General features: G+C 38.0%; 1 protein-coding gene across 1 annotated transcript in view; it reads right to left on the reverse strand.

Moving 5' to 3' along the window:
• Positions 1-6498: 6498 nt before the first annotated feature.
• Positions 6499-25805, reverse strand: part of rnf216 (ring finger protein 216) — a 34646-nt gene continuing 15339 nt past the window's right edge. The window contains exons 14-17 of the mRNA XM_048192449.1: positions 15489-15586; positions 13626-13848; positions 11406-11481; positions 6499-7046 (exon numbers count right to left, since the gene is read on the reverse strand). Of these exons, the coding sequence (XP_048048406.1) occupies positions 6754-7046; positions 11406-11481; positions 13626-13848; positions 15489-15586 (690 nt within the window). The 3' untranslated portion in view covers positions 6499-6753. The remainder of the gene's footprint in view (positions 7047-11405; positions 11482-13625; positions 13849-15488; positions 15587-25805) is intronic.

Below are 25805 nucleotides of genomic sequence, written 5' to 3' on the forward strand. Positions count from 1 at the left end.
CTCTGTCAGCGAATTTATTTATAGTTCAAGAAAATAAAGAGAATTTATATTTTTGAATGTTTAAGTGTCAAAAAAAAAACAACCATAAAGATTGTGATATGTCTTTATCTAGCTGATTGTCACAAGGCTTGACCAGAATTCTCAAAAGTGTTTCGAAATGTTACCCGGCTGCAGCAGAGCTCAAAATGAGAGAAATTAGTTTTCTCCTGAGACCTCAACTCCATCTTGTTTTTTTTAGCTGGCGGTCACTCCATCAATGAAGCCTTTGTTCTGTGTTATTGCTGGAGCTGCAGTTTGCAAAATGATTTCGATCCCATCTGCTGAGTTACTGAAACAACAAAAATGTCATTTATAGAAGTTCGAGGAGTCTAAAATGGTCTGAACGGGCGCTGTAGCCTACTGCCAACAGACAATGAAGGAGCTTCAGTAGCTTAAATTCAAAGCATGTGATTCTTGCTGCAAACCATAAATAGATTTGTAAAAAAGCCCAATATTTCAGTAAGATCCTCATAAAAGCAACTGAGGAATGTGCCCAGATCACGTTTTCTAAAATTTGCATTATGAGAAGTAGGGTAGACCAGGTACAGTTGGTACACTTTTTGCTTTCACCGTTACCACACCAAAATTATGGGACTGAAAAGAAGTGAAACGAAGTGATTTTTCATATGACATTTCTTTTACTTGTCTACTAAAATATTATTAATAATTAACATCCATAAGTAGGTCATATTTTTCACAATTAGCTCATAAACACAAGAAGCTTTTTTATTCCAACTGTACCCATGTCGAAAACAGTCAGGTACAGTTGAGACACCCATCCGGAATGCTGTAAAGCTGCCTAACCAATTCACTACAAATGTAAAATACATTTAAAAATGAGAATTTAACAGTTTTTATTTCCATTTAGTATTTTATTTTATTATTTTGTTTAGTTAAAAGTAGTCCATTTGTAAAACATTGTGCAGTAACGGCAAACAGTGATACAATATTTAATTTTAGGCCATAAATTTAATATTAACAGTTGAAAAGTTGAGTAACAGTAAAAAACATTGAACAATTGCAAACAGCAATAATAAAACATATGAAATCTATTAATTTTAATAGATTAATAGATCTTAATAGAACTTGCATCGTGCAACTAAACTGCATGGGCCGCAATAGGATTCTATGGCGTCTCAACTGTACCCCGCTGACCACCTCGAACATTTCTCTAGATTTTACGATGACCTTGTATGACACAAAGTCATGCAATATGTCAGTGTTTAGAGCACAAAATAAGGTTTACGAAAATGTAAGTTAACTTTAACAGTCATGTAAGGATGAGAAGCTATTCAATGTGGAAGCGACGTGGTGAAGTGAAAAAATTACCTTAGAAAAAAACTTTTGCCGATATCTTTGGACTGGAGAAGCGCATGTAGCCTACTTCAAATTTCACACGATTGAAGAGGGCGCTAATATGCATGTGCTAAGAAAATTTCACAGATCAGACTTGTTGCGAACGCAAGTTATTTAAGGTGTTTCAACTATACCCTATAACCAACTGTACCTGGTCTACCCTAATGATATTTTTTTCACATAACGTTTATTCAGTTTGAATTTAAAATGCAAACAACCATTAAGTTTCTTAATGGAAATCACTCAAATGCAACATAAGGTCTTGGGACAACAATATAGGGGGCCTCAGTTATAAAACGTGCGTGTGTACAGATTTGAACAGTGCGCTTATGCTAAAACGCACTTTTCCTTGTGGCAGAGAGCCAGGTATGTGAAAATCTAAGCAATTCTTGCCGCTCGCCATTCTCAAATAAAGGATTTGGACGTTGACTGGTGCTCTTTTATATGTTAATGACATTAATTAGGCGGCGTTTACAAGGCGGGGATGTGAAACCATTCAGCTAAGCACAATTTCAAGATCATTTGCGATTTATAGATTTCACATCTGGAAGAGAGGAATACGCACGTTTTTGTGCGAACGTTCATTCTCTGAATACGCACATTTGAGTAAAGTTTTGTGCGTACGTTCATTCTTTTAAGTGTTTATTGTGGAATCACCAATAACCAGAGCTGGGTAGTTTACCTTAAATATGTAATGTAATGGATTACGTTTTTGTCATGTAATTTGGAATCAGTAGGCCTAACTGATTACATTTGACTTTTGGTAAAGACTAAACTCATTTATTTCATTGATTTGTAAATCATGAAATGATATAAAATATAGGACAATGTGAAGGTATTAAATATTACATTTCAGTGTTTACGCAAAATTTTGAAAACCAGTAATTAAATCCTACAAATTTAAAATGTCAAAATAAAGCACTTTAAGATTAAAATATATATTTTATGTCCAGTTACTGCTGTGGGTTGTGGATATTCACACTACTAATAACCAATAACCAGAGCTGGGTAGTTTACCTTGGGAAAAAAATATGTAATGTAATGGATTACGTTTTTGTCATGTAATTTGGAATCAGTAGGCCTAACTAATGACAGAATGAATGTTTTTTAAGCCAAACCAGGAACATAGGGTCCTCTCTATACAACACACACCTCCTCTCATATTCTTTACGATGGGAAATTAGGTTTAGGGCATCGAACAGGAAGCCGCACAGCCTTTTGTGAGTTCAATAAAAAAGTATACACCAAATGGATTGGTAGACTTGTTAATCTTCATGTGTTATAGGCTATTAGTTGACAAATACAGCCTGAATGTGACTTCTAATGTTGACACCCATTCAGGCTTTCAAGGAGCTAAGAGAAGAAACTGAAAGGGTTAAATGATCTAGTCTGGCTGACATGAGGACCAATGTTTCCATGGCAACTCAGACCATGAAAAATGAAGGGGGCTCTATTGTGGGGGTTGACGGTGGGTCTGCAACTACAGTTTTTCAGGTAGGCAGACAGATTTTCTTCTAGGCATCATTTTCACGAGCTGTATGTGGCGGTCGAGACCACAGAAGCTGAATTAAGATTCAGACATGAGTGATCAGAGCAGCACAACAGCTTTTGCACAGATGTGTGGCTGTAACGGTCGGTGTGCAAAGAACAGTGTTTGCTCTGTGTGAAATGCCATGACGTTTCTTTAATTATGCATGTGGTTTCTATGTTTTCCATGCATTTGCATTTTTTGCGATATTAAATGCTATTTTTAATTTAAACAAAAGCTGTGTGGAACAGAATACTACTTACACAGTATGCTGCCTAACTGAAACAGTACGCAACATTCATGCTTCAAACAGTAGTAGTCACATGACCCCATCTTGCATTATTTACATTGAACATTGCCATTTTGCATTTTCACATTTGATTTTCAATATTCAGTTTTGTGTAACAATGTCAACATTGGGCTTTATTTTTTTAATCAAATAGTCAAGAAAGCAAGCAATTAAAATGATAGTGTCAAATGATCCTTCAGAAATCATTCTAATATGCTAATTTGGTGCTCAAGAAACATTTGTTATTATTATCCATGTTGAAAACATTTGTGCTGCTTAATATTTTTATGAATTCAGGATTCTTTGATGAATAGGAAGTTCAAAAGAACAACATTTAAATTTAAAATATAAGACATAAATCTTTTGTAACATTATAAATGTCTTGTGTCCTTTTTGGTCAATTTAATGCATCCTTGATGAATAGAAGTATTAAAAAACAATCTTACTGACTTTTAAATGGTACATACTGGAGAAATACTAATAGCATGTTAGTATGCCAAAATGCTGTTTCCATCCTAGAAGGAAAAGACTGAATTATGCAAATTATAGCCAAACTAATTCAGCTTGCCATATTAGGTTAGCTTACTGATCAGCTTGACTGTGCTTGACTGATCAGCTGAATGCAAACGAAACACACTCAACAGATGAGCAATTCATACAGAAAATGATCATGGACACACTCAAAAAATTGTTTAACACTGAAATCCAGAAGAGCTGAAAAACACCAGTGACTTTCCCAAATGCCAGATGTGATGTGCTTTCAGTCGCTTAGTTAATTTTATATGAATAAGATTGGAACAATATCATAAGGTATCATTGATATCATAAGACATGGACAGCAGCTCCAGCAGTCACATGACCATCACTGATCCCGGGAAATCATGTTTGACCACCGCCTAGGGCATCACAATGGGGATGATGACACTCTCGTGACTGCGAGTCCAGCCCTTCACGCCAGGGGTTGAGTAACACAAAAAGAAGAGCATGAACATGAGCGATTATAACATACATTGACCATCCCTCTTTAGATCATCTGTACATTATCATATCTTCATAAAATCTATCTTCAGGTAGACTTACACTGAAGGTGTGACCTGACACAGAGACTTGATGAAACATAAGGCAGAAGATTTGGGGGCGCAGATCCAGTTTCAGGAAGCTCTTAAGCTGTGGGCGCGTTGAGCACAAGCTGCCAGGGTCGACCCCTTCACACCTGTAGGCCTACAGGCCTAAAGATCTTCCATCTGCTGCCCCATTAGTAGGTTACAATGTCAAACTGAGACACCTTAAGCAAGAGTTCCTGAGTAATTTTGTCAGATGTTCAGCGTCTGATTAGCGGGTCCACATGGATTGTGGCTGTAAAAACCAGAGAAAAATCTGCAGATTTCTGCAGAATTCGTATGGTTGTCATTCACAAATTGCGCAGACGCCTTTCCATGTCCATTAATCATATACATGAACTAATTTGATGATGCTTTCAGTTTCCAGTAAGGCTCTCTGTAATGTTGCGGGCACTTTTACCTTTGTGTGGTGAAATTAAGCAGCCGAAATGCAGTCATCTGAATAGGAATATGCATGACTGAGAATTTTGCACGAAGGACATTTGTTGGACGTTGAAAACGCAAATTTGTCACATTGACCAATATAAAACTGTTAGTTTGGAAGTGAGCTCTGAGTAAGTGGCGCTCTATGCACTATTGACAATGGATCTTCTTTACTCAAGACATTTCTCATTTGCCTGCACCATACCAGGTGTGCCTCAGATATACCACTGACAACAGATGGGTGAAGATGGCCAGATTATCCGGTTACTCCTCAGCATTGATTTATGGGGCTGCTGGTTATTTCTTCTAGTTTGATTGACACCCGATGGTCTCCACACCACCATCCCTCATGTTTCACCAAGAAAAGGCTTGTGTAAGTGCCTTGTGCTCTCTGTAAGGGGGAGTAATGTGTTTAAGGGGTCTGAAAAAGGCCTGGGGCAGAGGGGCTGGTGCCAGTGGGGAGGAGAGCTGGACCTCGGGCTGGAGGTGTGGATCCTGCGGGCTCCATTAATAGGCAAGAGCTCTGGCTCTTTGTTAAAGCTCTGGGCAAGAGGACCGGACTCTCTGCAGGAGTCTCACTGCAGTCACGCCAATGGACGAGTCACGCAATATAACACAATAAACAACCCACTTCACAGGCATTATGGGCCTATGTGCTGAATTATTGAGCAGCTCCATTATACCAGCCAAAAGCAACAGTTGCTGAATAATTTTGTGAGATGATCAGTGTCTGATAGTGCCTGTACAAACTTGAGTTGTGCAGGCGCTTCTGCATGTTCATTTATTAAATATATCGACTAATATGATCAATGTAAATCTGCTTAGTTTGGAAGTGACCTCTAAGTAAGTGGTGCTTCATGGATCACTACACTATTGACAATGGACCTTCTTTGCCCATGACATTTAGCCAAACTTTTGCTAATATGACCACACCTTAACATGTTAGATCTTGTTTACATCCATTTTGTAGAAAACTGCAGATTTCTCCTCAATATCAGCACAGAACATGTTTGGAAAATGTCACCTGGGCTCGCTGATGTTCAGCTTTAAAAGTACAACCGAAAAACTAAACAAATGTATGAACGTGGAAAGAAAGGAATTATAATCAAGTTTATAAAAATAACTCCACAGATCTAAATTTAAAAACATCCATGAGAAAGCATGTCAAGAGGATGTACCAGAACAAAGAAATGTCTATTATGTAATTAAATTTGCATATACTCCATCACATTTACATCTACATTTCCTCCATCTACTTGTCTTTCTGACACATATCAGATAAGATCTTAAATTTTAACATTTTTTCAGGATTCTTTGATGAATTGAAATTTCAAAAGGACAGTGTTTATTCGAAAAATAAATCTTTAAGAAAATAAATTTAATGCATCCTTGCTGAATAAAAGAATTTATTTAAAAAAAAAAAAAAACAACTGACTGACCGACCGACCCCAAAATTTTGATGATAATGCAATGTAAACTTCAGTAGCAAACTGGCACTACGATTAGTAAGTTTGATTTATAGATAGAAATGGCATCAACAGCCATCCAAATGATAATCTAGGCATTTAAATTTCCAGGAATAAAGATGTCAAATAAATGATAAAAAAAAAAAAGAAGATTAAACTGGTTTGTTAAATGCAGTGAATTCTGCTGATGACCTCATGGAGTGTAAATCGCAGCCAAACCCAAATATATTTGTAATTTCAGAAAGCGACCCATATTGACTGATTTCGTAAACAATGTTTAAATTTCAATCAAGTTCTTGGTTTTATTCAACTGGAAACTAACAGGCTTTCATATTATTCACTCTGTATGTTGTTCAAAAAAATTACTTTCAACAAAGAAGCCAACAGGCGTCCTTAAAACTCTCCAGAAAAATCAGTTTGGTTCTGGTTACAAAATACGTAGAAAAGAACAGCGAGGGCTAACAGTTAAGACACAGAAGCTTGGATTTTTTTTTTAGTAGTTCGAATGTGGCTCTCTGTACCATGGTGTCCTCAAAGATGTCTGAAGAAGCGATGCGGTGGTCCATAGTGCATAGGCATATTGAAGTCAAAGTTCAGGTTACGTGGGTTGTAATTTACTGGAGGGAGGTTGGGCAAGGGGGGCACGTAGGGGGCTGGAATGGGCTGAAGGAAAAGACGCTGCTGTGGCCCGGGCAGCATGACCTGCGGGATGAGCAGAGGAGCACGTACGGCCTGAGGAGCTGCGTTGGGGGCCTGCACTGTGACCCGAGGGCGCTTCGCTGGGATGGGCTCGGGGGGAGGACCCACTCGCTTCCCTGTGGTTTCTGAGGGAGAGATTACAGAATATCATTAGAAAGGACTTGGGTCTGACCAAATTATTTCATATGACACTAATAAAAGAAACGCTTTCTCGCTAATGAGATTTCTAGGTTGGATGAACAATGCGCTATAGGTTCTGGGCAAAACTTATAAGTGGTCTACGTCTGGATAATGGGGAGTTGAGTTCTTTTCAACTGATCAAAGTACTATTAATGACAAGTATAGAGACTTTTATTCTACTATGTATACATCTGACTCCTCTCTGCGGGGGGGCCACTGAAGATCTTCTTGGCTGCCCAATATCCCCACTTCATCCTCTGATGTTCAGGGGTCTCATTTATAAAACTTTGCATAGATTTCATCCTAAAAGTGTACGTACGTGCAAAAGCTAGATTCTGCGTACGCACAAAAAAAAAATCAGATTTATAAAACCATGCATACGGCAGATCCTGCGCACAAATCCCTTTATAAATCCCAGTCAGTGGAAGATTGTGCGTACGTGCATCTTCACCCTGTCTCCTTCCCGAAATCACCATATATGGAGCTTACGATGCATCAACACATCCGTGCAGCTGCGGTTTAGTAAGCTATTATCATTGGAACTACTCAAACAGGACAACGGACCGTTCGACCACTGAATCCAGCAGTGTCTTCTATAATATCGAAGTTAAGTGTGCATCGATCGTCGTTCTTGCTAAAATATTTTGTATAACATCTGCAGTGTAGTTTAAAGAGGAATTATTATGCTCCTAGCGCTCCTCGCTGTCATTAAAGCAGCATGTCACAGGAAAAGTGATAGAAAGTAGCACATCTACTATGTAAAATCATATCACATTTGATTAACTTCTCCGTAATGACTGCGTAATGTAATTTCAGTGCTTATCGCCATTAGTGAAAGTGTAACATTAATGTAAATGTGTATATCAAAATGAAAATGTGAGTTTCCATGCGAGTTTAAATCATTCTTTTATTTATTTAAACTGTTATTGTGAACACATGCACTGTATTTATGATTATGACTCATAATTAGGATTTAAAGTGGTTTTCCTTCATCTGCCGTCAGTCCCTCAGCTCACCATCTGTGTCGCCAAACTGCTCTGTCTCCAAAATGTTCGTACGCATGGCTCAAAGTTTGCTTAAAGGTGCGCACATTCTCCCATCAAGTTTGTTTTTTATAGATCACAACCTTTGCGTGGGAACTGGTGTACGCACATTTCCAGCCCCATTTTGTGCGTACGCACGCTTTATAAATGAGACCCCAGAACTTTTTAGAAGTGCCAATTTCTCAAGAGAAGGTGGCGACTGCTATCTCTTCCCTACAATCTGGGAAATCCCCTGGACCTGACAGTTTTCCGTCAGAGTTCTATAAAAAAATTCTCTGTACAGCTTCGCTCCTTTTTTGACATGTGTTTTTTCCAATGTTAAATCAAGCTTGTATGTCTTTATTACTTTATTACTATAAAAAAAAAGAATAAAGACCCTTTGGATTGTGCTGCTTATAGGCCGACTTCTTTGCTCAACTGCAATGTTAAAATTTTAGCAAAGGTGCTTGCCTCAAGACTTGATGTCCTCCCCACCATCATTTTTCCTGATCAAACAGGGTTTGTAAAGAATCGTCAATCTTTTTTCAATATCCGCCGCTTACTTAATGTGGTATATTTGTTGTCTTTTTGGATGCTGAGAAGGCATTTGACAGGGTGGAGTGGGAGTACCTCTTTTTTAGTTTTGGAAAAATTCGGATGTGGTCCAGTCTTTATCTCTTGGATTAAATTACTTTATAGAGCTCCCTCAGCAGTAGTCCAGACCAATGGTCTGCACTCTAGGCCGTTTAACTTGTACTGCGGAACTCGACAGGGCTGTCCGCTAAGCTCATTACTGTTCGCTCTAGCTATTCAGCCTTTAGCAATCACCCTACGTGAGAGTCAACAGATTACTGGAATTACCCATGGCAAGGCTGTGCATAAGGTAACTCTATATCCAGACGATTTACTGCTTTTTATCTGTAATCCACAGACTTCTTTACCCACAGCTCTATCTTTGCTTTAGAATTTTGGTCAACTTTCTGGTTACAGGCTGATGAATGTGCATGTTTGTTTTAACATCTTAATTATATTTTTATAGAAATCGTATGAAGGAAATATCCATTTAGTGTTTCTCTTCATGAGCTGTTTTTCAAAGCTATACTGTTGACTAGTGTTGGTTTTCTAATTCTGTTGCACACGCATACATTGGGTTTCTGAAAGCTTCCACTGGCGTATGCAAACAATAGAGTGATAAAGTACAGATATTTTTAAAAGACCACGTCTGCAGAAGTAGACATGTACATGGTCTGAACAAAGGCCATTCGTACGTTTTTAATAGGACTTGATTTTCACATGTACATTTTACATTTAGTTTACAAGAAAGGGGAACTAGCTCCTCAATTTTCCATCACATGATGTCTAGCACCATTGTTAAAGTGCCCCTATTATGCTTTTTTTTAAGGTTCCTAATAGTTTTGGGAGTCTCCTACAACAGATTACATGCATGCAAGGTCAAAAAACACTTTCTCATAATATCCATTTAATTTCACCTCAGTTCTCAATGATTGGTAAACGATTCGTTAGAAGCAGTTCAAAGAATCAGTCTCTCTAAACCCCTCCTTTCCGTGAGCCTACACTGCTCTGATTGGTCAGATAGCCTAATCCTTTGTGATTAGTCTACTGCGCGCACCGCGTACCCATTGCCATAACCAAATGAGTATCAATTCGCAAGATATTGTATACAATGTATGGACAGAAAAGATGGCATCGATTTTAGCATATCAATTCGAGCCCAAGTCCGACGCTAAAATGTCTGAAGCAGTCGATCAACCAGAAGCTGATTCACAATCACGACAGGAATACGACATTTCTATATGGTAAGTGTCAACTTAGTTATTTATAAGATGTGATAGCAGCATCACTGTTATACTTTATGTATAACAGTGATGCTGTTTTTCCGTAAGTTGAATAGGGAAGGCATAGGACGTAGCGTAAGCTTTGGGAACTGCAAGAGTTTTACTCTTTCTTCGTAAGTAGAATACGGAAGCCGGTCTGGTGGAAGCTAGATATTTGACTTCATAACTTGTTTAAATATGAATTTTTTTTCCCAAACGCATTGTTTTGCTTCAGAAGGTCTTTATTAACCCCCCCGGAGCCGTGTGGAGTATGTTTATGATGGATGGATGTGGATGGAAGCACTTTCTTCAGCTCATACTAGTGCCATTATAAAGCTTGGATGCGTCAGGATATTTATTAATATTTCTCTGATTGTTTTCATCAGAAAGAAGAGAGTCATATACACCTAGGATGGCTTGAGGGTGAGTAAAGCTTGGGACAATTTTCATTTGAAAGTGAACTAATCCTTTAAGTCACTTGTATTGGATTTTCCAGCGATGCCTCCCGAAAATCCTTTGGATAGTTTCCTTTTATGTGAGATATAAGCCAAGGGCTCAATTTCCATTATTTATAATTTAATGACCAATCTGGCATCTTCCTCTCTAGATAACATTAAGAGAGCTTGGGAGGAAGACCATGACACATGACACATGGAAACAGGTCCACTCATTGACAATGTGTGCTCTGCATTCACTTGTACAGTTCAAAGTAGTACACAAAACTCACATATCCAAAGTTAAAATAGCTCAAATGTTTCCTGGTACTAGCCCAATGTGCAATAGATGTCAATGTGCTGAGGGATCATTAATTCACGTGTTCTGGACATGCCCCAAATTAGAGCGCTAATAGCGATCAATATTTCACACCCTTTCGGCGATTCTTCAGCACAGATTAGAGTCAGAACCTCTGGTGGCATGGCTGTCAGCATCAATGTGTAAAGTCCTTGCCTTCTCTTCCTTGTTAGCACTTATAGGAATATTATTAAAGCAGAAAGATCCCCTCCCACCCACTCATATATCAGGATAGAGATATGGTGTCCTGTGTCTCTGTCTTGAAAAGATTAGCTATTCATTAAAAGGATCGGAAATTTTTTTTTTAAGATGTGCCACCCTTTCATTAACTGTTGATCGTTTTAAATAATGCCCTATTATTGGCTTTTTTCTTTGGCTTTTTATTGTCTGAATGTGTGTACATATTTCTGTTTTTATATTTGATTGGAGGATGATGTTCGTAGGCATGTATACCATGTATGCTTGGTTCCTCTATTTACAATTCCTATCTGAATTAATGGACAGCATGGACGCTATTCTAGGGTTTTGTTGGTGAGGGTTGGGGGATTGTTAAATGTGATTTGTATTGGAAAATCAATTTTAAAAAAAACTTTGAATCGTGAAAGGATTTGGGTTTAGGTGGCCAACTAAAGTTATCCAGTTGAGGAACACTGACCTGTCTGATTTGTCTTCTTATTTAACTCCGCTTCACCTTCTTTTTGAATCTCCTGAATGATTCGCTCATCGTCTTGCTGTGGATTGAAAAAGACACAAAAAATGAGCAGGGCAGAAGAAATACAAAAGTAGAGAAAACAAAAAAGCCTTTCAAAAAAGGCACAGTAATCAGGCTCTCCGGTTACTGTTCAATCATGTGAAACGACCAGCAAACAGAAACAATCCCATGCCAACGTCCGCGTCAGACCGCAGCCTTGGCGAAAACGGGACATCAGATGAACTTGGGAGGAGTCCACTTCATCGGTCAAACACAAAACAGCTCAAGTTCACCAGTCAGCCCGGTGTGCGGTGCCAGGTGATTAGGCACGGCTCTGAATGGAGGGGTAATTGCAGCCCCCAGGCTGTCAGCAGGACAGCACCCTGACTGTGCTCTTCACACAAAAACAGGATTCAAATGCCTTAATCGGATAATTAGTGAAACTCCTGGATCAAGCGGAAAAGGATTTCTCATTTATGCTCAGTGTTTAGGGATAGTTGCTTGACAAATGACAATTCCATCATCATCTACTCATCCTCACATCGTTCCAAACCCTGACTTTATTGTTCCCATGGACAACTAGCAGAATTTGATGGTGACTACACACATCAAGGACAAAAACTAGCTCTCCAATCTAATTCAGTTTACCTATATTTACCCTACCCCACATAGTCTGAACGAATTAAGCTTCTCATCTTCTTTTTTATGGTGTGGAGTAGAGCTGGGTGACTGATTTTATTTTGGATTTTGATCATTTAAAAAAAGGTAAATCAACATAAAACATTTATCGTGCCATATTCCAATGATGCTCTTATTCTGTCATGCTCTTATTTTGTCATTTATTTTGTGATTTTTTGTCATAAATCCAGCGCACCCATTTCCTTTACGGCAGTCCCTTTTTGCCCCTCCCTTAAAGCACAAATAAATAATATAATAATACAATACACAAAAATATATTTTTCTTTTTTTTTTTTCAGCTAAGGGATTTAGTTCACCCAAAAATGAAAATTCTGTCATCATTTACCTCATGTTGTTCCAAACCTGTATGAGTTTCTTCTGTTAAACAAATAACAGAATCAACATAAACAAAGAGTAACCAAGACAGTTGATGGCACCCATTGACGCCCACAGTATTTTTTTTCCTACACGTCAACCGTTTGATTACCAACAATCTTTAAAATATCTTTCTTTGTGTTCAACAGAAGAGAGAAACTTATACAGGTTTGGAACAAATTGAGGGCGAGTAAATGATGACAAAATTTTAATTTTTGGCTGGGTAAACCATCCCTTTAACCACTGTTAAAAAGTTCAGATGTTTTTTAAGTCGATGACTACTGGTGTTAGATACTTTTAACGTGGAGTACTTTCAGCTGTACTGAAATAAATCAGGTATCATGAATGTCCGTTTACATGAGCAGAAACATGAATGACATTTAAAAGCTAGAGTCTTGTAGAGTCGTAAAACCTTGTATAATATTTGTGTCACCATGAATGAACTATACCAACTGTTTATGATTAATAAATGGAAAAATTCTCTGTGTATTGTCAATAACGAATGAGCAATTTGGGCTTCGGCTAAAGATGTAGAAGCAATGAGGCTAATGCATGATGGTAGCTGCAGTATTCATGCGGTAGCAATGCTAATCCATCAACATGCATGAGAACAAACATGCTTCACTGAAGTACCTCTCATATGTTAAACTCTGAAAGAGTCCTGTATACAAAGCTGACACAAAGCCATTACACCATACATCACCTGGTGTTTATCCTGAGACCGAATGACTCTTACAATGAATAAACTATCAATGCATCACATTTAGGGCATTATTTAAAAAATAATGCCATTAAAAAAATGTACACATATTGTAATGACTATTTAAAGCTTTTGTCTTTTGAGAATTGAGAAATTAACAGAATCACATCACATTACAAAATAAGTCTTAAAATGAAGTAGCAGGAAGTACTTCTTGTAACAGGAGTATTTACCCAAGTGCAAACACCCTTTGGGTTGTGAACAAAGATGTTTTACAAGGGAGACTAATCCTGTTGTAAACTGAGTACATGTATAGAAAGTAAAGGTGTTTGCTGCTTTACAAGGATGATCTTGCGCTAACGTTGAGCATGAAAGGAGCCTTTTTTCTTAGCAAAAGAAACGGATACTGAAGTGTAAAGTGTCAGATTTACCGTGGGGTCCGTCCACAGCGAGCACTTCTTGCAGTGTCGGCAGGGGGCACCGGGAGAGCGGGCGTGCTGGCAGAAGTGGTTGTAGCCATTAATAGGCTCTCGGCAGAGGTAGCACATGAAGGCGCCGCAGCGACACGACATTCGGTTGCAGCCCTCTGACTTCACCAGACCTGTGGCACACTTGTGGCACTTCCTGACACGGGCAGCGGTCATCTTTTCCTCACTGGCCATAAAACAAATGACATTTGTGTTCAGGTTTATATGTAAGCAGAATGCAGTGCTATAAGCTCAAGGTAAAAAAAAAAATATATATATATATAAGTTTTTCAGTGGAATCAAAAATGGCAGAAAATAATATAAAGAGAAACTTTACAATAAGGCCCCATTAGTTAACGCATTACCACTAACAATGAGCAATAAATTCAGTATTTATTCATATTTTATTCAAGTTAGTTAATTGAAAGTAAAACTGTTTATTGTTAGTTCATGCTCAGGTTTATTAAATATTAAAAGATATAACTTTTGATTTTAATACTGTGATGTACAAGTAAATGTTAAAATTAACATAAACTAAGATTAATGATGATTACGAAGCCCCACACATGACATGTGGGAAAAAAATTAAACAACAAATCGTTCCCACGACTTACTAATACATTTTAAGTAAAAGTGCGCACAATTCACAAATTTTTATATTGTGCACACACTTTACTTACTTAAAACGAGGGAACGAAATATTATATCAGGCACATGATTTACTATCATACTGTGCACACAATTTACTTAAACGAAGGAAACAAATTATTATATCGTGCACATAATTTACTTAAAATGAGGGAACAAATTATTATATCGTGTGAACAATTTACTAAAACGAGGGAACGAATTATTAATTTGTGCTCACAATCATCTTCCATCATCCAGAGCTCCCCTGTGCACAGCAGGCATTATTATATATATATATATATATATATATATATATATATATATATATATATATATATATATATATATATATATATATATATTGCACTAAGAAAGGTTATATAAAAATTTTTAAAATGAAAAACAAGTACATTTATATTGTCATGGTGTCATGTATTTCGTAATGCTTTCATTCTTTTATAAGTACCACATCATTAGCTTGGCAACATGCTAACATCAAACTCTATTGTGTCCTTCACATGAATAGCTCTATTTGTATTGCTGCCTATGAGGAGCATTACAAATGAGCTTAATGCATTTCAATTCAGTTAGGATGCTGCCTTAGTAGGAAGCTGTGGTTCACTAGTTACATATAGACAGCAACCATACTGGTATTGAAGCTTACAAATAAGAGATTATCTCACTGCATCATATCAATTTGAAAACACAATCGGCCATTGTGACACCTCATGTAATTCATTCTCTCAGTTAGGGTCTTTTTCCTGTCTCTATAAATACAGGCAAAAGAAAAGGTTCAGGGTAAACAGGATACACAGTCTTTGATCCATGTGTATGACCCATCCAATGACAGGAAGGAAACCAGGCGATCACATCCTGTCCAGTTTAGAGACCGACCAGCAGTGATAGGCTGCCTTCACACTGCATCAGTTTACACAGACACTCACGCTCCAGTACACTTCCTCACGAATGCCTGCTGTGCACAGGGGCAGCTCTGGATGATGTGTATTTGCAAACATAACACTCAGGGGAATCCGTCAAATACAGCGAATGTTTTAGAGTGCCATGAGAAAACGACGGCTGAGTCAGCATCAGGCTAATGCTAATGGTCTCCCAGGTGGTTCGCAGTACCCTCAATAGTGCATGGATGCATTATTAACAAGCTTGCTCTACGCTAGGAATATTCAGTCAGACACTTACAAAGCCACCCGCAGCCGGATCTCGTCCCTCTCCATCACCTGCTCGCAGGTCTTTCCCGCATGCTCCTTCCACACCACATGGCACTTCCTGCAACTCTCCTGAGGAAGGGAACACAAATAAGCATCTGTGTTATTGATCACAATTGAAATGCCAAATGGAACAAGAAACACCTGGACTACATTCAGTTCATCGAGTGGGAAATAGGGCCACGTTTCTGTTCCCCAGTCACCTCTGTTTGTGCATTCGGAAGGAGCCAGTGTTCCCTGCATTGTTTCAGAGGTGCATATTGCTTCCTAGCCCTGCATAATCCACTAGGATTGTTGGTATGACAATACAACCACAATATCAATACAACATACTGCACAACCAGTTACTGTACACAAATATAACAGCACATACATTGCATAGAAAATATGTGCATTTCTATGTGCTAGAGTGTTCTAGGTGTTTCGGTCACAGTTTACTGGCCCAAATCAAAGGCCACTTGGCATATGACATTTGGGTCCCTTGATATGGTGCACAGTCCTCGTTTAATGCAAGTCTATGAGATTTTCGGCCATTTTACTGTACACCAGGTGAAAATAGTAGGTCTGTTTGCTTAGAAAACCACATCTCAATAGAATAAACAGTAATAAGTATTAGTTGCATGTATAAGTTTAACACTTAAGCTTAGAGGTTTGTTCACATCCTTAAAGGCACAATATGTAAGATTTTTGGATTAAAATATCCAAAAACCACTAGAACAATGTTATACACTTTGTTGACTTGTTGCGGCTTAGTAAAAGCTCCACTGCTCTTGAGCCAAGTTTGTCTCTCCAGAGGCCTCATTCCGCTCCAACGGCTTTCAGCCACACCCTGCTTCTTACTTCTGCCCAAGTCTCGTCAGATTTTTTTTTTTTCCACCGGCTGTAGACGTGAAGACAACACCTCCCATGATTCCGTGAAATCAAGGCGTCATCAAGCTATGCCTTTGTTTTGAATAAGCGACCTCTAGTGGCGAAAAATTACATATTGTGCCTTTAATCGTGTGCAGTAATGTGCAATAGCTTGCCTTAGGAAACAATACAAAAGAAAGGAACATCCTGGGCCTGAAATATGATTGCGTACATTAAAAGGCTATAGAATTGTTAATTATAATAACAATACAGTAATCTAAACTTTCAATCTGAGGCATTTTCATTCTTAACGTGACAGAAAGCTACTGCAGACTGAGGGTGCACACAGCTCCCTCCCCTCCACTTTGGATGCGATTCGTCGTCTGTCTGGTTGCCTAGGAACAACATTTTCATCTGTTCCATTTTAGCCATGCCTGCCCACAATGCTTTGCCTTTCAGCTGACTGGAAAGGACATCTGAGTGCAACATGCAGCTTAACATTTAGAGCATGAAGTCCATGTAAACGCCTACGCATTTCACAGGCACAGACCTGGCTATTACAAAACATTAGGATGTAGTGGACACATCTACAATTGCTATGGTCCATCACATTTGACAATCTGGTATGGAATGCAGCAAAGTATAATAATTCCAAAAACGCAGACTTGCATGTATTTCTAAGATAAGTACTAGCTGAAGTTGTGAAAATGGTTGTTTCATGCAGCTGCCCCTAACTCCTCAGTCTGTAAACCAACCAGAGAAAGAGATCCACTGATGGAGAAGCGGCACACGTGGCCACTGTGCACTGAGAGACGTCTAATCCCATAACCTATTGTTGCCTGGTAACAGTCCCCATGGAAAATGCCATTAGTATAAATAATTAAAGATAAAGCTGAATATTAATGACAGTAACAGATGATAAATTACAATTTAGTGTGATGCAGAAACCCTCAGAACAATTGCTCCCGGCCCCTCGGGTGTCATCTTAAGTGGGAAACATCTATATGACAAGCTACTCTAGCAAAGTGGCTTCCTCAGAAATACATTTATGAAATCCAGCCTCAGGCTGCATGTTGTAAAAAAACATAAATCATCATTCATCAGTAGTGTTATAAAAAAGCTGTACCAAAAACTATAGTGGAAATGGTGAATGATGCAAACATCAGGCCAGACAATAGTCATGAGGAGTGAAGCATGGAGACATGTGACCTATAGTAAGTACTACAGTATTGTACTGCCCCCTAGTGGAGCACAACAGCACAACATGGGAGGGTCAACACCATTTAACAGATAAAGAGTCTTTTAAAATGTATTTTATAAAACCCAGAGCTTGAAAAAGATCCTTGTTAGACTTGTGGCTTTAGCTGCATTGGGTTTCTAGATGGCGACAAGATTAATTTCATATTTTTTGTCAAATTATTTGATTTAAAAAACAAAACAAACAAACTTTACAGCACATTTAAGCCATGATTTCTTTATTATTATAATTAATTCTGACTTGATGATAACAAATGAGACCACAATTATGCTTCTAGTCCAAGGGCTTCATGAACTATATCAATTTTAATTTGGGTATGCAAATTCTTGGGTTTGGGTTTACAAAGATCATGATATATTTTTAGGAAGCTAAATATGCAATATAAATATATAATGTGATTATTTCTTCATTTATAAAAAAATAAATAAAAATAAAATAAAATAAAATAATTCCTAAAGTTTTACTTTTACAAGTTAAAGAGGCATCATATTTTAAATTGATTTAAGTGTTTGTCACAAAAATTCATGTACACACAAAAAGGCGTTAACAGGAAGCTGCAACTCTAAGTTGAGGTGACTCTCGCAGGCAGAAGTGTGAACACACAAACACACACACACACACTGGTACCTTCGTTTATATATGTGACTAAAAATACAGCGGTGACATCACACTGACATCACTTTAAACAGTGCTTCCTGGTACAAAGCATACCTTGCAAGGCCAGGCTGACACTTCCTGTTCAGCAGGGCGCACACTCTCAGTCACAGGGCGGAGTCAGCCTCAGATTCACGGCTCTTATCTGTGTTGGCAAACACTGCAGAGTCCTTCAAAGCAAGTGTGTGATTTATGGAGTTTATGAGTAACCAAAGAAATTTACAGCCCCATTAAGATTATTCTTTCATGATTTCTAAGCCGTCGACACGTTTCGCAAAAATTACTACAGAAATTCTACAAAATGTACAAAAAAGGTTTTCTTGCAGGGAACGACATCAGGCAGGCTAGTGTACAATGAATCAATACTGAGCGCTGCACAGGGTGACATATCTAATATGTAGAAGAAATGTGACTTTAGAGAAGAAATTTATCACTGAAATACTGTTGCAGATAAACCACAGGAACCTTTTACCCACACAGGATGCATGTAGCGTTCGCCTGCACTCCACATAAGGGTCTTTTTTGTGAAATAAAGATAGATGATTGACATCTACCATAGCGATCAAAAGTACCACAACAAACTGGAAAAACAGCTTCTGCAACAAGAGGAAAACGGCTTTAACGGCAAGTCTTTATCTCAGAAAAACAAGCCTAGGGTGACAATTGTGGTCATGCCGCACATTCTTGTAACATAAATCTGATTCACCAAAATGCATAACACTCCATTTCCTGTTAATCGCTGTGTGCATACCTCTCATTTAAGCTGAAACCGTATAACCCGAAACCACAACTCTAGGTAGTCATGCAAGTTTTATCTTGGCTGAACATATTTTTGTGTAAACCAAAAAAAAGTCCATTCATCTGGTGGCTTTCTTTTCACAGCCACATGCTCTCAGCTGAGAAGCCACATGCTCTTTTTATTATTAGTTTATATAATATTTGCTTCTTTCTTTGCGTCAGTATCGTAACCAATCACAAATATGTCAGTTATGCATATGAATGCAATGACCATTCAGAACCATCTAAATTAGTCTACAGACCTATCATCAGTAACATCTTGTTCTAATAAGCGAGTAAGTGACTTGACTTACAACTAAAACACTTCCATTATAATCAACAAGGTATAAACATGGTGAAAATAAGAGATTTATTCTCCAGTCTATGCAATTTCATTGATTACAATGGGAGAGTCCATAAAAGTCAAGCGCAGAGTTCAACAAATCCCTTACTTACTTTCTTCTGCTGAACACAAAAGATGGTATTTTGAAGAATGTTGGTAACCAAACAGTTTTGGTGATTACTGATATTTCTATGAATAAAAAAATAAATAAAAAAATAAATGTTTCACAGAAGAAAATGATGACAGAATTTTAAATTATGTTACGTTAACCCTTTAATAAGCTTCTACAATTATTGTATAAGAATATATGATAAGTTGTGTCAAATGTTTGATACAATAATATAATTTATAATGGTACTGCCGAGATTATTTTAATCAACAGTTTAACCTTGCATGGTTATTTGTAAGTCTTTCCCCACCATTGACTGAATTTTCCTTCATTTATGACAACAACACTTTTCAGCAGAACTTTCCGGCTTTCCTTGTTTTCACTGGGGGGGCTATTATGCAACTTGCGAAAGAGTAGAGAATCTCTGGATCAAAACAGGCAAAAAAGAAGCAGAAACAAGTGATAAAAGCATTGCTTATGCGCATTGTAGTCTTGGAAAAAAACATGATTTTCTTCACCGAGCGCCACAAAGAAACAGCAGCCATCTTTTACAGTTCCTCCTGAACCAAAACAACAAGCTTATGCTGCATTCATGCCATGTCATAACTGTAATTACAAGATGGCAACCAGTGACGTTCTACCCAGCACGGTTCACGTCCTCTAACTCGGATTTGTCAACACTTTCAATGCCGAAATGAATCTACAGCAGTCAGGTGGTACAAGTCTGAGCTCTGTAAGTTGTGTATGTTTAACATTATTGTTATGTGCTTTGAGACATGAGGTAATTTAACGCTGTCTCTTGTCTCGTGTTTATAATGAGATTGGAGCATCAATTACTACATGTAATTATGTATTATATACAATAAAACCATTTTATTGTAAAGTCTAATGATTATAAAAGGCAATATCAAAGGAGATAAATAACATTTTGATTTCTGTCATAATCATGCAGCTACCAAGACCTATTTCAGTGCATGTGTGGCTAGTTCTCCAAAGTAAAACAGCATAAAGTAGTTACAGAATGTGCGAACTGTTGCAACATCTGTTGAGGAACTCTGTGAATAAGCTCAGCGCTTCTCCCCTGAACAGGCGTGCAGCAAAAGCAGGCCTTATAAGGCAGAAGAGGAGATTTGCTGAGCATTTGATTGGGGGGCTGCTTGTTCTGGAGAAGCAAGAGCCTGAATGAGCCTCAGGGACAGAGCAACACACCCACAGCATGTGCTAACACACACAAACATCCCCAAGCCAAGGCGACATATTATAAAGCTAGAACACATAAGTGTTTTAATGAAATGCTCCAGATTTGAGGTTTGGCTCATGATAAGTACTGTGAGGCAGAGCTGAACAAACGCAACTCCCTATAAACTCAACTATGCAGCAAGTCTGAACTGGATCCGTTCAATGGAATGCAATCCAGAGCAGAATATATATTATATATGCTCCCGTTCATAAGTTTGGGTCAGTAAGAAATCATATTTCACAGTATTACTGTATCAATAATTCAGCCATAGTGAGCGTAACAGACTTAAGATATTAACAAATATTACCAATCTCAAACTTTTGAAAGGTAGAGCATGTTGCAAAAGTTACTGTAAAATATTTACTAATTATCTTAAATATACCAAATATGAAAACTCGCATGCAAAAACATGTATTCTAGAAAAAAAATGCTACAGCTGCTACAATCTATCGAAGCAAAGCTGAGAAGCATGGATACATGGAAAATAAAATGCAAACAAAAGCCAGTCTACTGAGCCAGAGAGTAGGGAAAGTTGGCAGATCTGCATGTGAAAGCCACCACTAACCAATCACAGTGAGAAATAAGGCATTTTTTGAAATGTGCAAAACCAAGAAAAAAAAGGAAGAAAAATCTGGGTCAAATATAAACTGTACCACATTTCAAATTTGAAGGATCTGGGTCTAACCAATGAGTGTCTTGGATTCACTACGAGGGGTGGAGCCACAGAGGTAGCGGAGAGGGAAAAGTATGTCAGTTATACAACTTTCATCGTCACCGAGGGAAAAGAGTGAAAGAGAAGGGCAGAGGAGAGGACGTCTCCTCACCACTGAATACAGGAACTTGAGGGCATACATCACCACAAACAAATGGGACATCAGACATGAGAGAGACAGGAGGGAAAAACTAAGTCATTAATGGGGGCACTGGGATTACAGAGTTTTCCACATCCAACTGTTCCTACCATGGACAAATGTGGGTTAGACAGCTGCAAATATCCCCATACACAATGATTAGAGCAGGCACATAATCGCCACAGACATAGACGGGAAGACCCTGAATATTCAGAGTATTGGTCCATCAATAGGGTAAAAAGTGGCCGGTAATGTTATAGACCATCTTTAGAATTGAATGTTCAGTTTTTGCAGTAGCTCTGTATATTTCTTTGGCATCACTGTCGAAGAGTAATTAGCTGGTGAAGTGGATTTACTTATTGTAGAGTTAACGAAAGTTATCATGAGCAATGTAATGTTTGAAGTGGATGTCATATGGACTGGGAAGATTTAAAAATGACTGCAACATTCATAAATCTGTTAGATCTTACTTTCATGCTGTGGAAATACAAACCGGAAGACAGAACACAACGAGCGCAGCGCTGAAAAGGGCGGGGGTACATAAGGTCTATACGCAACTGTAACAAACACTTAAAGGGTTAGTTCACCCAAAAATGACATTTCTGTCATTAACAGAAACTCCACTCATTCTCATGTCGATCCACACCCGTAAGACCTTCATTCAACTTTGGAACACAAATTAAGATATTTTTGATGAAATCCGAGGTTTTTTATCTCCCATAGAAAGCAATGTAATTACCGTCATTCAAGGTCCAGAAAAGTAGTAAAATATTGTTAAAATAGTCAACGTGACTACAGTTTTTCAACCTTGATGTTACGAAGTGATGAGATTACATTTTGTGTGCAAAAACAAAACAAAAATAACAACTTATTCAACAAAATCTTCTCTCCCCTGCCTTACTGCTATGAGCCAGCATTCTAACGTAGAACCTGGAAGTGAATGTAAACAGTGTAGCAGTAAGGCAGGGGAGAGAAGATTTTGTTGAATTAAGTTGTTATTTTTGTTTTTGCGCACAAAACGTATCCTTGTTGCTTAAAGGATTAGTTAACTTTCAAATGAAAATTAGCCCAAGCTTTACTCACCCTCAAGCCATCCTAGGTGTATATGACTCTCTTCTTTCAGATAAACACAAATCTGAGAAATTTTAATAAATATCCTGATGCATCCGAGCTTTATAAATGGCAGTGAAGAGGGTTCACGAGTATGAGCTGAAGAAAGTGTCTCCATCCACATCCATCCATCATAAATGTGTATTCCACACGGCTTCCACACGGGTTAATAAAGGCCTTCTGAAGCGAAGCGATGCGTTTGTGTAAAAAAAAATATCCATATTTAATAAGTTATGAAGTAAAATATGTAGCTTCTGCCAGACCGCCTTCCATATTCAACGTACAAAGAAGGTGTAAAACTCTTGCAGTTCAAAATGCTTACGCTACGTCCTACACCTTCCCTATTCAGTTTACAGAAAAAGTGTAACTGATGCAACGCCAGTTTACACTTTCTTCGTAAGTTGAATACAGAAGGCAGTCTGGCAGAAGCTACATATTTTACTTCATAACTTGCTTCGCTTCAGAAGGCCTTTATTAACCCCCTGGAGCCGTGTGGAGTATATTTATGATGGATGGATGTGGATGGAGACACTTTCTTCAGCTCGTTCTCGTGACCCCTGTTCACTGCCATTATAAAGCTCGGATGCGTCAGGATATTTATTAAAATATCTCTGATTGTGTTCATCAGAAAGAAGAAAGTCATTTACACCTAGGATGGCTTGAGGGTGAGAAAAGCTTGGGGTAATTTTCATTTGAAAGTGAACTAATCCTTTAATAACATTACGGTTGAACCACTGTAGTGACGTTGACTATTTTAACGATGTTTTTACTACTTTTCTGGACCTTGAATGTGGTAATTAAATTGCTTTCTATGGGTGATAAAAAAAAAAAAAAACTCTCAGATTTCATCAAAAATAACTTAATTTGTGTTTTGAAGATGAACGAAGGTCTTACGGGTGTGGAACGGCATGAAGGAGAGTAATTAATGACAGAAATTTCATTTTTGGGTGAACTAAATCTAAATCATTAGAAAATCTAAAGGTGTGGTCACATTTACAGTGCAGGTGAAATCCAGTCATTTCAATAGAAATTCATGTGTTTGGGAATTTCACGCAAGAGTGAAAGATTTCCCCATGCAGATTTTACCGGTTCAATTTGGTCACGTGTATTCACTGCATTGATCAAAGCTGCTTGGTTTGAAAATGACTTCTGTGTGAGCTGAACTTCATATTTCATATCACTTTATACATCGCTACACTACTGTCAATAGACCGTTTTGTTTTGGTTTTTTTTGCTCTTAAAATTTAATTTAAATTTTGTTAATGTGGCCGCACCTTAAGAATGATACTCTGGGCCTTAATAAAGAAAGAGATTTTTTTTTTAGTTGACAGTTTCACAACGCCTTTTACTTCAGTGGAAAATTTACCATCAGAAGTTTCAATTTCTACAGAAAGATAATGTGCTGCTACATGTGCTGAGGTCTGGAGAAAACACAATAATATTTAAGATTATTTTCTAGGTCACAAATTTTTGACACTATATACATTTTACCTAGTGGTTTAAGACATTCAGCACTGTGCTCTATTAGGCGCAGTGTCTTTTTAATGTTTTTGTGACAGTTTGTGGCAGTTCTATCAAGAGGCTAGCTTGCATGCAAAAGTGATGGTTCATAGATCAACCCTTTGAAATCTACATTTCGGGTACCAACCCAGATGTTTAACCACTAAGCCACAACACTGCCTACATTATGCTCACTATAATGCACCATTTATCAGGTGGGTGTCATTTTATACAGATTATCTATCCAACAAATTTGTTCCAGAAAAGCATGGCTTTGGAAAAGTTCTCATGAAGCTGGCCAAGTCAAGCACTGCTGTGCATGAGAGCCCAGTTCTCCATTTTGATAGGAATGCCACGCTGAGAGCCAGAGAGAGGAAGTGAAAGTGGGTCACATTATGAAATCATTCCACACAACTGTTCTCAATTTCCCCCATCCAGTCCTGTGACTCCATCAGGAGGAAGATGTATAGGGGGAGAAAATGGAGGTCCTGCCTGATGGCACATTTAATCTATCTGTGGTGCCAAGAGGAAGGCCAAAGACATGGCTGTTCGAGCGGCTTCCCCTGCCCCCCTCTCCAGCCCTGCTGTGAGCTGCTGCATAAGTGTGAGGCGGGGTTGAGCGTGTAAACAGCAGCAGATGTGTGGAAGAACAAAACTGCTCTGGCATTATAGAACAAGGGCGCCACCAAGAGGACAACTGGTATATGACAGCAAACACAAAAGTACTATGTTGCATACCTGATAGTGGGCTATTCAATTCTTTTAAAGGGAAACGCCTACCATCATGCCTAAAACGGTCAATGGTTCATAATTCCATTTAATTCATTTTGTGATGTATAACGAGTGAAACGTTTCTTGGATGGTTGTGGTTTGCCATTACTGTGATGTCATGTGAGTGACAGGTTGTTCTGCCCTCACACTAGCAAACACATCAGAGAAGAGAAGAGATGTCACTGTAAGAAGGAGGGGAGGTTATTTTGATTAAAGATTAAAAGGGCACATGGATTAAAAAAAAAAAATGTGCATGGATAAATAATTTAGAATCCAAAACAAGAATCATCCATTTTGATTTCATGGTGACTTTAAGCATCCTGCTTAAAAAAAAAAGTTAAAGGGGTCATGACATGATTATTCAGACACTAGATATAAGTTTTTACTAGTTGGTGCAAGACACTATAATTAATTTATGTAAGTGAGGATAGCAAAATAAAGTAAACTGTGAACTGTAAACAGTAAAATATACCCTTCATACAGTGGACTACCAGTAAAACTGATTAAAAATTTGGGATCAAAAATTATTCAGACACTTTGACCTGACCATGTTTTGCTTAAGTGTTATCTGACATAATTAAGATTATTTTAACTCTGAGATCTTGTCCTATTTTATTACCATTTTTAAACTATAGTGAATAAACTGTATTAATGAATGAAATGTTCAAGGTGTCTGAATAAATTTTGGTTTGACTGTATTAGAGGTCTTTGTACCATTAAAACAGCCAGCAACTTTCATTGCTTAAAAGGTCCTCCGCATTATAAACAAAGCATTTATTTAATCAAGCTTCAAATAAGGCTTGATCTGATACTGCGGGATCTGTTTTCA

Source organism: Megalobrama amblycephala, linkage group LG1, assembly GCF_018812025.1.
Source record: "Megalobrama amblycephala isolate DHTTF-2021 linkage group LG1, ASM1881202v1, whole genome shotgun sequence".
NCBI lineage: Eukaryota > Metazoa > Chordata > Actinopteri > Cypriniformes > Xenocyprididae > Megalobrama > Megalobrama amblycephala.